The sequence below is a fragment of the Argentina silus genome (assembly GCF_951799395.1).
Source record: "Argentina silus genome assembly, chromosome: X".
Taxonomy (NCBI): Eukaryota; Metazoa; Chordata; class Actinopteri; order Argentiniformes; family Argentinidae; genus Argentina; species Argentina silus.
In genome coordinates, this window is record NC_139653.1 from 47,740,601 (window position 1) to 47,754,514 (window position 13,914).

Genomic DNA, 13,914 nt, shown 5'->3' on the forward strand with positions numbered 1-13,914 from the left:
TAGCCTAGCTATCTGTTGAGCATACACAGGTCTATCTGATAGGCCATCACGCCGTTAGGGGAAACCCATTGTTGTCCACCGTTGCTATTGCCTAAAACTGCTGCTGCAATGCTATCTTTTTGTCGTGAGGAATGTTTTTGTTCCAACCTCAGCAGTTCTGCGACTGGCTCCGTCGCTCTAAAGCCCCTCCATTATGTAGCGTTGCGCTGCGGTCGGCTTTTAACATTCATTCGCAAAAGGCTTGGGCCACGGCAGCTGCACGGTTGACAGGGTTTTTAAACATACTCCAGCTCCGCTAGCGGTGCCTGTAGAGGATGGACTCTGACATGTGAACACAGTGAAAGGGATCGGAGCAAAACACGGAGCAGAAGCAAAGGCGTTATGCTTTTATAGCTGTTCTAGTTAAGCGATAAAGACAGTGGTAGAAAATAATAATAATAATTTTTTAAAAATGGATAATGTCGTTTTTCAATAAAATGAGTGAAACACTTAGGACGTGTTGACAGGGGAATTTCTTTTCTTTTTTTTTTAAACAAGGTGAAAAAACAAATATTTAGTGCAGGATGAGACAAGAACCCCCAGAGGGCTTTAAAATGGGGCCTCATCCTTTAACAAACAAAACAGCAACTGACTTCACTATAACTTCACTATAACTGTGTGACTTCACTATGACTTCACTATAACTGTGTGACTTCACTATGACTTCACTATAACTGTGTGACTTCACTATAACTGTGACTTCACTATGACTTCACTATGACTATGTGACTTCACTATGACTGTGTGACTCCACTATGACTTCACTATAACTGTGTGACTTCACTATGACTTCACTATAACTGGGTGACTTCACTATAACTGGGTGACTTCACTATGACTTCACTATAACTGGGTGACTTCACTATAACTGTGTGACTTCATTATGACTTCACTATAACTGGGTGACTTCACTATAACTGTGTGACTTCATTATGACTTCACTATAACTGGGTGACTTCACTATGACTTCACTATAACTGGGTGACTTCACTATAACTGTGTGACTTCATTATGACTTCACTATAACTGGGTGACTTCACTATGACTTCACTATAACTGGGTGACTTCACTATAACTGTGTGACTTCATTATGACTTCACTATAACTGGGTGACTTCACTATGACTTCACTATAACTGGGTGACTTCACTATAACTGTGTGACTTCATTATGACTTCACTATAACTGGGTGACTTCACTATAACTGCACATTGATACAGAGTTTATCATTCCCATGAGTACATCATTACACAACATCCTGTTATTTTCTATTGACATCTGGATCTCTTTTGTGTAGTGTTTGTGTGTGTGTGTGCGTGTGTGTGTGTGTGTGTGTGTGTGTGTGTGTGTGTCCCTCCCCCGTTATAGTCCCCTTCCCCCCCTTACCTCTTTCCTGTTTATTGATTATATGGAGAGGTCACAGAAATCCCCCCTATAAGTATCTCTATTAATCTTATGTCTACAAGTGTCAATAATCAGTTGAATTATCCCTCATATTATGGTGTTGTACCAACGTATACAGATGTTTATTAATTCCATCATTGTATCTGCTTTGTTTACTATATGATGGTGGGGCTAGCCACTGTGGCTACGGTACGTTTTTTTATAGTCTTTCATAGGACTTGGAGTGAAGGGCAGAAAAGTACACTTCATTTATGAAGCTTCCATTTTTATCACCAAAATAAAAAAAAAACGTATCAACTCATCCGCTTTTTTTTTTTTTTATGATCCTTGGGTCAATTAACCAAACAACACAACGCAGAGTCAAACTCTTTCTCATAATGCGACGTCTGCCCGTACCCTCAATCCCTCACTGACAGAAGCACATTTTGCATGTTATTCAATTTAATAATTAATTTTGCAATTATATCTTTACATCTTGAATTATGTTCTGTTATTATTTATACTATTTATATTATTTATATGATGCTTACTCCGGCTTGTAAACCGGCCCACTTCATGAGACACATCCCAGAACCGTTTCTCTGCTGCTGGATGTCCAGTCGGTCTAGAGAGGGTCCAATGTTCTCACGCCCCTCTCACTGACTGAGCACATTTTCCATATCTATATATATCTCTGTGTGTGTGTGTGTGTGCGCATGCATGTGTGTGTTCATGAGTGTGTGTGTGTGTGTATATGTGTATATGTGTGTGTGTGTGTGTGTGTGTGTGTGTGTGTGTGTGTGTGTGTGTGTGCCAGAGAGAGAGAGAAAGAAAGAGTGCGAGAGAGAGAGAGAGAGTGTGTGTGTGTGTGTGTGTGTGTGTGTTTGTTTATACGTGTGTGTGTGTGTGTGTGAGAGAGAGAGAGAGTAAGAAAATATCTATATATATCTCTTTCACATCTGATATGGCCTCAGGTTTTGAAGGAGGAGGAGGAGGGGTCAAGGGAAGAGAACAACATTTTCGTTCCAATCATAAATTGGACATGCGCCTACATTTGCAGACTACAAAGGGGGAGTCATATACAGCTAAAACACTTGTGTGAAGTCTGACTACAGTAGCCTACAGCAAATGCAAATAGGCCCGTCATTGGTTGCATGTGACCACTGACCCAAGCTAAATAGGACCCACACCGTTTGGTCAAATAGGACAGGGGGGGGACGATGACCCAGATTGAGAGCATGTGGTCTCTAGAGAACCCAGTAGTGTGTCGGTGGTGGTAGTTGTGTTGAGTTATCTATGAGCAAGTCACTTCTTGTTTTTGAACAGGGTATGATAGTCCAATTACATCTGAGATTTGAGGCAAATGGAAACAATGGTTTCCATTCTGTATGTTGATTCTCATCAGGGTGAGATTTGGAGTTTAGGTTTTGCAGCTTTTCCAAATTCCTCACCTTCGCTGGTAGACAACTTTGAATACTCACTCCAAAGGACAGCCGAACAATGCTAGACAGTGTCCCAAAGTGTCACTGCTCTGATTATAGCACGTGATTTGTTTACCGTTAATCAAAGAAATTATCTAAGTGCGGAAAATTAAATTGTTATGACAACTCAAATTCAAGAGGTCATGTGCCACCTGTTGGTAAACCACAATTTCCCCATAATTTCTTCGCGCTACTGTTTCCATTCACCCCAGTGAGTAAACTGGGTAATTTGCCAGTGTCGCACATCTTCATATAAATTCCATTACAGCAGGGAATGCAAACACAGCCGAAATATTAAATTCCTAGGTCAGAGGTATTCCTTTGCTTTGAGAGAGGCATCTCCACTGTGGACATACAAGGCTGGTGGAAGTAGAAATCGGAGGATGGGCTCATTGTAATACATGGAATGGAATAAGGAATGGTATCAAACACAAGTTTAATGCCATTCCCCATTCCATTCCGTGGATTACAATGAGCCCAGCTTCCCTTGATATACAATGTCTTATTCAAGTGAGATGAATAATACACATTGTATCTATTTAATCACTAACTATTTGTCCCTCTTTTCTTTTCAGATATAATGATGTTGACCTCATTGTGACCAGGCTGTGTGGATACAGGTGTCAGAACACAAACGACATAACTGGGGACATGACTGTCACATCCACCCAGTAGAGAGAGGAGAGGAGAGGGGAGGAGAAGAGAGGAGGTCAGGAGGCCATGACGTTAAACTGAAGGATATCTTTTCTCTGAGAAGATGTCTTCTTCTAGAACTAAATGATGGAGCTCAGACACTTCCAAACCCTCTGGAATCATTCTAAAAGTAGCGACGTATCCAAGGCAACAACAACCTACTGGACTTGACGACAATAAAAAAAAATCGAATAAACGAACCAAGCGTGAGAGAGACCAAACGACCAACCAAGCGAGAGAGAGACAGAGAGAGACAGAGAGAGAGAGACAGGGAGAGACAGAGAGAGACAGAGAGAGACAGAGAGAGACAGGGAGAGACAGAGAGAGACAGAGAGAGACAGAGGAGAAGGGCAGAAAGGCAAGAAAGGAAGGCTTTCCAGAATGTTTATGAATTTCCGAAGGATCCGAAAATGTCAATGCGTGCAGCTGGTGACGACCTGCTTCGTGCTCTCGGTGCTGATGGTGTGCTGGGAGCAGCTGGACCACCACGTAGTCAGCCACATGAAGTCCTACTCGTATCGCTACCTCGTCAACAGCTACGACTTCATCAACAAGAGCTTCGGGGTGAGCCGTGAGGAGGCGGAGAGCCAGGCTAACCACCGGTACCTCATCAACCACAGGGACAAGTGTGAGCTTCGCTCCCAGGATCGGGCCAAGGACCAGGACCTGGACGACCACCATCTTCTGCTGCTGCTGTTCGTCAAGTCCTCCCCGGAGAACCTGGAGCGGAGGCAGGCCATCCGGGCTACGTGGGGGAACGAGAGCTACCTCCGTAACGAGCTGGAGGCTAGCGTCCGGGTGGTGTTCGCCCTGGGAGTGCACCCGGAACCCCAGCGGAGAGGACGGGTGCAGAGGGACCTCTTGGGGGAGGACTCGGCCTATGGGGACCTGATCCAGCAGGACTTTGTGGACACGTTCCACAACCTCACCACCAAGCTCCTCCTCCAGTTCCGCTGGGGCCACGCCTACTGCGGCCACGCCCGCTTCCTCATGTCGGCGGACGACGACATCTTCGTGCACATGCCCAACCTTGTGCGTTACCTGCGGGGTGTGGTCAGGCAGGGCTTGGCCAAGGACATGTGGGTGGGGCATGTTCACAGGGGAGCCCCGCCCATCCGGCGCAAGGACAGTAAATACCATGTCTCTTATGAGATGTATCCCTGGCCCTCTTACCCCGACTACACAGCGGGCGCCGGGTACGTGGTATCCGGGGACGTGGCGGCCAAAATCTACCACGCCACGCTCTCCCTCAACGCCTCTATGTACATCGACGACGTGTTCATGGGTATCTGTGCCAACGCCATGGGCGTGTCGCCCCAGGAGCATGTCTACTTCTCAGGGGAGGGCAAGGCGCCGTACCACCCCTGCATCTACGATCACATGATCACGTCGCACGGACACGAGACAGACGTTCGCCGCCTTTGGCGCGAGGCCACGGACCCCCAGGTCCGCGGGGTCTCCGCTGGACTCATGGGGAGGTTGTACTGTACAGCAGTGAAGGTGATGCTGCTGTGTCGGCCATACTATCAGAACACGTATCCATGCAAGGCGGCCTTCTCATAGTTATACAGTTACGGGGGGGGGGGGGGGGGTCTCACACACGCACCCCACATGCAGCCTCTCTTTCCTCTCTCTCACTCTCTTGTTTTTATTTTTTATATTTCAGTGTTTATTTTGCAACTGGTATTGTTTTTCCCAATAAAGATCAAAGCCTTGTTTCTAAAAAAAGCATCCCGTGGAACACTCGTGCCTTGGCTTGGTGTGATGGTGGTTACTACAGAAGTGGACTCAGAAGTTTCACTTCAGAGGTGTTCTCAGAAAGAGGTGTACTCGGAAGTGTACGCAGAAGTGTACATAGGAGGAAGTGTAACTCAGAAGTGTGCTTCAGAAGTGTACTTGAATAGAAATGTAATGAATAGAGTTGACATGACTCCCTGTTCTAAGTGATAGGCCACTCATACTGTACCTTCTCTATATAGCACGTTTCTATATCTGAAGGTGTTGTGAGGCTTCACGCTCCAAATGTGTGGTTATAATCGTGTGATGAAGGTAAATGAGAAACACTGATCTCACTCATGATTTGAATATTCAAATAAGGGAACAATTACCGTTGAATAAAATTACCTCACGACTCAAGGAGGAACTTCTGACCAGAATTCACAGCAGTTTTTATTCATTTTCCTATTATTTTTCTGTGTTTAAATGACATTGGTTGAACGAAAGCTTGCTTCTATCAATATCACTCGCTCATTCTCTCTTTTCGTGGCAGCGTGCTTCTCTTCCCCCTGTTCTCAGTCACTCAACCCTCTCTCTCTTTTCTTTTTTTTTTTTTTTTTTTTTAGAAGTAAACTCCCCCCCGCCCCCTTTCTCTCTTTTTTCTTTATAAGAGTTAATCTCACCCCCCTCTTTTCTGTAGAGCTCACCCCCCTCTATATTCATAGTAGAGTTAACCCCCCCCCGCCCGCCCGCCCGCCCCTTCTCTCTCTCCTCTGTAGAGTTACACCCCCCCCCCACCTCTAGATCAGTGGGGCAACAGACATTTCCTGCCTCTGGCATTTTCCAAGACATCACACACTCTGCCTATGCAACCACTTCCTGCTAGCTAGTGAGCCAGCGAGGTTAGCTAAATCATTCCATATGAACTCTGCCTGCTTGTTGCTGTGGTACAGGACAGGACAGGGCCCCCCAGGAGGGGAGCACACAGTGACTCTGCACCCTGGAATTTAATAGGGTGGGGGCTAACTTCTAAGCTAACGGCTAAGTTAACACACAAACACACACAAACACACACACACACACACACACACACACACACACACACACACACACACATCTGAAAACCCTGTTCAGTAGCTCTTCACACTGTTTGCTGCTAAATCTAAGTCAAGACCCTGGTGCCCCCTGCTCGCCCTCCCCTACTCCTCCATCTGGGTCAAAAGTAAGCATCACCTCTCTTGGGCTGTGGACTGCTAAACTGCCCCCCCACCCTACTCTTCCTCCTCCATCTGGGTCAAAACTAAGCATCACCTCTGGGACTGTGGTCTGCTAAACCGCCCCCACCCTCCTCTTCCTCCTCCCCCCTCTCCCACTTCTCGCTCTCCTCTCCTCTCCTCCCTCTCTCCTGTGGTTGGCTGAAGAATGCAGACTGAAGCCAAATCATCTGTAGGAGGGGAAACTCTCTCGACCATATATGGAAGTAGTTGACTTGGTCATCCAGAATGCTGCCGCCTGTCTGGTGTTCAATCTCCACAAATGCTCCCATGTCACCCCCCTCCTTCACACCCTTTACTGGCACCCCGTAGCAGCTCACATCAGATTCAAGACCCTGGTGCTAGACCATCAGGTGGATAAAGGGAACAGCCCCTCTCTACTTGCAAGCAATGGTCAGCCCCCAAACCCCTGCAAGATCACTCCGCTCCTCCACCTCGGCTGCCCGCCTGGCATCGCCACCTCTACGTGGATGCAGCAGCCGTGCCACTTGGTCACAGCTTTTCACTGTCCTGGCGCCCTGCTGGTGGAACAAGCTTCCCACTGCTGTCTGCAGAGTCACTACATATCTTCCGCCGTAGATTGAAAACCCATCTCTTCCGGCTACATCTTAACAGTCCCTCCTAAAGACCTCTTCACCCCCACTACCCCCCTGTGCAAGTTTCTCTCCTATAAATACATTTTAATAAATAAATAAATAAATAAAAAATCTTCCTTTCTTTTAGCATTGTGGCTGCCAATGGCCCCTGGTCCTAGCATAAATTAAGTTTTCTTATGATGACTGATGGATAGATGATTCACTTACTGAGGTCAAATGTATTTGTTGTAAGTCGCTTAGGATAAAGGCGTCTGCTAAATGCCATAAAAAGAAAATGTTGTGGTGTTAGTGTGGATGAGGGTTAGGATGAGGTAGAGGATGCAGCATGTGGCAGTGAGTATGTGTGTGTGTGTGTGTGTGTGTGTGTGTGTGTGTGTGTGTGTGTGTATAGGTGTGTGCAGGGGTGTGTGTGTGTGTGTGTGCAGGGGTGTGTGTGTGTGTGCAGGGGTGTGTGTGTGTGTGTGTGTGTGTGTGGTGTGTGTGTGTGTGTGTGTGTGTGTGCGTGTGTGTGCGTGTGTGCGTGCGTGTGCGTGTGTGTGATGCGTGACTAGCTATCATGGTACCCATTGAGGGATTATTTTCATGTGACATCGCTGCTGTTGGTCGCTTCCCACACTCTTGAGACACTGAGAACCACAGACACTCACCCCCCTCACCTCAGACACTGAGAACCACAGACACTCACCCCCCTCACCTCAGACACTGAGAACCACAGACACTCACCCCCCTCACCACAGACACTGAGAACCACAGACATGACACTGGGAACCAACAACACATGAGAAACACCCAACTGCCACTCAGTCAGTCCACTCACACAGGCAGAAATAAGTATGGCCCATATACGAAGAAGCATCTGTTCAGGTTAGAGGCTGGAATTAGAGGAGGTGAAATTCCACACTAGTGTCTCATCTGGCCATCTGGGTGTCAACAGTCAGTAGCTGTGTGGGAGTGGGAGTGGGGGTGTGTGTGTGTGTGTGTGTGTGTGTATGTGTCTGGTGTGTGTGTGTGTGTGTGTGTGTGTGTGTGTGTGTGTGTCTGTGTCTGTGTGTGTGTTTCTGGGGGGGGGTGTGTGTGTGTGTGTGTGAGTGTGTCCCTTGTGCGTATGTTTCTGGGGTGTGTGTGTGTGTGTGTGTGTGTCTGTGTCTGTGTGTGTGTTTCTGGGGGGGGGTGTGTGTGTGTGTGTGTGAGTGTGTCCCTTGTGCGTATGTTTCTGGGGTGTGTGTGTGTGTGTGTTTCTTACCTGCGTCTGCTGGACAGACTCTCCTCCGTCTCATTGGTCACCAGGACATGACTGGAGCCCCCCTGGCTGGCCTCGTGCATCACCTCGATCTGGGGGACAAACACACGCACGCACGCACGCACACACGCACACACACACACACACACACAGTCACAAACCAAGCCCTAGCTCTTAACCCCTACCACCTCAATCTGGGGGACAGAGACACACACACACACACCCTAACTCCCCAACCAAGCCCCAGCCCCTAGACAGGGTTTACCTGTCTGTCTCTCACACAGGGGTTACATGTCTGTCTCTCACACAGGGTTTACCTGTCTGTCTCTCTCACAGGGGTTACATGTCTGTCTCTCACATTGGGGTTACCTGTCTGTCTCTCACACAGAGTTCACCTGTCTGTCTCTCACACAGGGTTTACCTGTCTGTCTCTCACACAAGGGTTACCTGTCTGTCTCTCATGCAGGGGTTACCTGTCTGTCTCTCACACAAGGGTTACCTGTCTGTCTCTCAGACAAGGGTTACCTGTTTCTCACACAGGGTTCACCTGTCTGTCTCTCACACAAGAGTTACCTGTCTGTCTCTCAGACAAGGGTTACCTGTCTCTCACACAATGGTTACCTGCCTGTCTCTCACACAGGGGTTACCTGTCTGTCACACAAGATTTACCTGTCTGTCTCTCACACAGGGGTTTAACATGGGGAGAGATAGGAAACAGAGGAGAGTGACACTATGCATCACTTCCTCTACCAATGAGGAAGGAGTGTACCATTTTACCACTACCACACAGACTGACCATTATCCGATAGATTTTAAATAATACAATTATCACGTAACGCAGCGGGCAAAAGGAAGCAGAATAGTAGTCTTTGAGTAATAGTCTTTGAGTAAGAGCCAGGTGTTCACACAAAAACACATCTGAAAACATTTGCAGCATTCTTCAGGGCACAGCACAGTGTTTCTGTGTGTGTGTGTGTGTGTGTGTGTGTGTGTGTGTGTGTGTGTGTGTGTGTCCATCATTTTCTGTTTATTTAGCCCCATATTTTACTATGTAAATTGACTGAGATTGAATGTGCAGCTTCCGTCCGGTTCAGGCTCTAATGTTGCCCTGACATTCCCCAGACGTTTCCCTGACGTTCCCCTGACATTCCCCAGACGTTCCCCTGACGTTGCTCTAACATTACCCTGACGTTCCCCTGACATTCCCCTGACATTCCCCAGACGTTCCCCTGACGTTGCTCTAACATTACCCTGACGTTCCCCTGACGTTCCCCTGACGTTCCCCTGACATTCCCCAGACGTTCCCCTGACGTTGCTCTAACATTACCCTGACGTTCCCCTGACGTTCCCCTGACATTCCCCAGACGTTCCCCTGACGTTGCTCTAACATTACCCTGACGTTCCCCTGACGTTCCCCTGACGGCGGTGAGGTACCTTGATGCCTCCCTTGGCCTTGCGGATGTTCTTCCTTTTTGCGAGCTCGGCATCGCTGGGCTGCCTGGCAGAGCTGGCCGAGGTCTCTGAGGCCCGCCGTGTGGGCGCTGTGGACAGGGAGAACCACACAAAGAAGAGCGAGATTAAAATAAAACCCTCAGGTAATCCATACACAGGTAATCCACACACAGGTAATCCACACACAGGTATTCCACACACAGGTATTCCACACACAGGTATTCCACACACAGGTAATCCACACACACAGGTAATCCACACACAGGTAATCCACACACAGGTAATCCACACACACAGGTAATCCACACACAGGTAATCCACACACACAGGTAAGAATGTACATATAGGCATTTGCGATACATATACTGTATACCGAGGCATATAAGAGACATTTGATTTGGGGATCTTGATGGTTGATAATCTGCCTTTTGTTTGCTACTCTGTGTGTATAGAGTACGTAGAGCATATGAAGCAGGGGAGGCTGGTGGAGGTAGAAATCGGAGGACGGGCTCACTGTAATGAATGAGGATTGGTATCAAACATGTGCATCACAATGAGCTCCTCCTCTGATTCCTACCTCCACCAGCCTCCCCTGATATGAAGGTAGATTATGACAGGTTCATGTGTCAGGTGACTCACGTGGGGCGGGGCCGGTTGTCCTGGGGTTTTTGGGGGGCGGGCGTTTGGGGGAGGACTCGGGGCGGGGGGCCACGGGCTGGATGGGGCGGGTCTGTTTGGTGGAGAGCTTCTTCAGGCTGACGTGTCTCTTCTCAAACATCTCCTGGACGTCCTCCAGGCGCTTCAGGGCCTTCTGCACGTTGGCCTGCAGGACAGGGGGACAGAGAGGTCAGAAGGTCAGGAGGGCATAGAAATAGAATTCATAGAATGGATATTTCTATTTAAATCAACAGTCTTTTAAGGGTAGACTGGTGGCCATCGTTGGTCTGCCACTTAGGAGGTTTTTAGAGTTGTTTTTTTCATTGGGCTAACAACTCTGACAGTAGAAATAGCTTCCCAGACCAAGATTAAAGGCACACTCCACTCTATTTACATCTCATAGTTATATCGTCACCCACATCGAGTAGATTCTGTGTGTGTTTATGCTGTTATTGTGATGCATAGAATGTAATGAGGAATGGTATCAAACACGTGTTTGATACCATTCCTCATTCCATTCCATGCATCACAATGAGCCTGTCCTCCGATTTCTATCTCCACCAGCCTCCCCCGATTTCTACCTCCACCATCCTCCCTCAATTTCTACCTCCACCAGCCTCCCTCGGTATCTACAAAAATTACCACATTCCAACAATTGATGAGAATTGATTGCATGGCCAATAAACAATCTTGGTCTTGTCTTTGTCTCCCCCGATTTCTACTTCCACCAGCCTTCCCCGATTTCTACTTCTACCAGCCTTCCCCGATTTCTACCTCCACCAGCCTTCCCCGATTTCTACCTCCACCAGCCTCCCCTGTTCCAAACACACACCTTGACGTCAGCTGAGAGGACCATCTCATACTGGTTGTGGAGGTTCTTCAGGTCCGTCAGCTGGTTCTCCCAGGCCGTTTCCAGGTACCGCTCGATGTCCTGCAGCGCTGACTCCGCCCCTTCCTGCGACTGGCACTTGTCCACAGCCTGGGATGCCAGCAGATACACACCCGACTCACACCATTGGTTAACCTGCAACCAATAGACACAGGAGTTGAGTTGACAAATGATATCAAAGGTGGTTTCATCATTTTCATCAAATTAAATCAAGTCAGACTTCATTTTTAAAGCTGATTTCATAAACCAATGCAATACAATGCTCTTTACACAAAAAACTAAATGTCACAAATGTCTGTTACTTCGACCACATACAGTTCCCCCTGTATTGGGACAATTAAGCATTTTTTTTCTTCTTTTGGCTCCTACTCCAAAAGTTTGGATAAGAAATTGGTTAAAAATGCCATGAAATAGGGGGACTATGTATAAAAATGGTTGTCATTTCTAAATCGAGAAACCACTGTGTACACAAATACCCTAAAAAATGTATAAAAGCTGACAATCTATACTTTTACCTCATAGTAATTGTTTGATTTCAAATCCAAACCTTTGGAGTATAGAGCCAAAAGAAAAACAAACACGTCACTGTCCCAATAATTACCGAGGTCAATAACAGTACCATTCCTCATTCCGTTCCATGCGTTACAATGAGCCCGTCCTCCGATTTCTACCTCCACCAGCCTCCCCTCATGGTAGGTGTGAACAGGTAAACAATGTGTGTGAGAGAATGTCAACCACGTCTTTATGTGGTCCATGCTGTAGTCACGACAACGGGGACGAGGGAAAATATGTGGCAGGGATTTGAGCCAAAGTGCAAATGCCCAGTGGAGGCTGGTTGGAGGTAGAAATCGGAGGATGGGCTCATTGTAATGCATGGAACAGAGTGAGGAATGGTATCAAACGTTCTACCTCCACCACCCTCCCCTACCATTCCATTCCATATCATTCCGTTACATGCATTACAATGAGCCCGTCCTCCGATTTCTACCACCACCAGCCTCCCCTCATGGTAGGTGTGAACAGGTAAACAATGTGTGTGAGAGAATATCAACCACGTCTTTATGTGGTCCATGCTGTAGTCACGACGACGGGGACGAGGGAAAATATGTGGCAGGGATTTGAGCCAAAGTGCAAATGCCCAGTGGAGGCCGGCGGAGGTAGAAATCGGAGGATGGGCTCATTGTAATGCATGGAACAGAGTGAGGAATGGTATCAAACGTTCTACCTCCACCACCCTCCCCTACCATTCCATTCCATATCATTCCGTTCCATGCATTACAATGAGCCCGTCCTCCGATTTCTACCACCACCAGCCTCCACAGCAAATTACGTACTAAGTGATGGAGCATTCACTGAAAGACAACAATATCTTTCCAGGCAGAAAATGGCTGGGTGTTGTTTTTTTTTTTAATTATGTGGAATTATTTGAATTTTATTTGATGCACACTTAAAGGGACAGTTCAAATGACAAAATCACCTATTGGTTTCCTTCTTTGAAATGTCTTTGGTTGGGATTTGGATTTTGAACTGTGGATTTTCGCTCTTTCGCAACACGCTCTATTCCCTAGTCTGCTGCATCTCTGTTGTTTTAAAGTCTCTCGCCCAGCTTGTTTTGCTACAACACCATATCCCAGAGTCTACCTTTAACGGACCAGGCTCACCTGGTCTATGACCAGGTGTATCTGGACCAGGCTCACCTTGTCTATGACCAGGTGTATCTGGACCAGGCTCACCTTGGTCTATGACCAGGTGTATCTGGACCAGGCTCACCTGGTCTATGGCCAGGTGTATCTGGACCAGGCTCACCTGGTCTATGGCCAGGTGTATCTGGACCAGGCTCACCTGGTCTATGGCCAGGTGTATCTGGACCAGGCTCACCTTGTCTATGACCAGGTGTATCTGGACCAGGCTCACCTGGTCTATGGCCAGGTGTATGTAGTGGGACCAGCCTCACCTGGTCTATGGCCAGGTGTATCTGACCAGGCTCACCTTGGTCTATGACCAGGTGTATCTGGACCAGGCTCACCTTGTCTATGCCCCTGTGTATCTGACCAGGCTCACCTTGTCCATGGCCCTGTGTATCTGACCAGGCTCACCTGGTCTATGGCCAGGTGTATCTGGACCAGGCTCACCTTGTCTATGGCCAGGTGTATGTAGTGGGACCAGCCTCACCTGGTCTATGGCCAGGTGTATCTGGACCAGGCTCACCTGGTCTATGGCCAGGTGTATCTGGACCAGGCTCACCTTGTCTATGACCAGGTGTATCTGGACCAGGCTCACCTTGGTCTATGACCAGGTGTATCTGGACCAGGCTCACCTTGGTCTATGGCCAGGTGTATCTGGACCAGGCTCACCTTGTCTATGGCCAGGTGTATGTAGTGGGACCAGCCTCACCTGGTCTATGGCCAGGTGTATCTGGACCAGGCTCACCTTGGTCTATGACCAGGTGTATCTGGACCAGGCACACCTTGTCTATGCCCCTGTGTATCTGACCA

General features: G+C 47.8%; 2 protein-coding genes across 4 annotated transcripts in view; one reads left to right on the forward strand and one right to left on the reverse strand.

The window, feature by feature from the left end:
* The window catches only part of b3gnt5a (UDP-GlcNAc:betaGal beta-1,3-N-acetylglucosaminyltransferase 5a), a 16,468-nt gene extending 10,596 nt beyond the window's left edge, over nt 1-5,872 (forward strand). For all 3 annotated transcript variants that reach the window (XM_083695267.1, XM_083695266.1, XM_083695268.1), the window contains exon 2: nt 3,478-5,872. In XM_083695267.1, coding sequence (XP_083551393.1) covers nt 3,977-5,158 — 1,182 coding nt within the window. In that variant the 5' untranslated portion in view covers nt 3,478-3,976 and the 3' untranslated portion in view covers nt 5,159-5,872. The remainder of the gene's footprint in view (nt 1-3,477) is intronic.
* Nucleotides 1-13,914, reverse strand: part of mcf2l2 (MCF.2 cell line derived transforming sequence-like 2) — a gene marked incomplete at its 5' end in the record, with an annotated part of 73,144 nt that overhangs the window by 35,324 nt on the left and 23,906 nt on the right. Inside the window, 4 exons of the mRNA XM_083694769.1 lie at nt 8,425-8,513; nt 9,856-9,962; nt 10,513-10,696; nt 11,363-11,554. Of these exons, the coding sequence (XP_083550895.1) occupies nt 8,425-8,513; nt 9,856-9,962; nt 10,513-10,696; nt 11,363-11,554 (572 nt within the window). The remainder of the gene's footprint in view (nt 1-8,424; nt 8,514-9,855; nt 9,963-10,512; nt 10,697-11,362; nt 11,555-13,914) is intronic.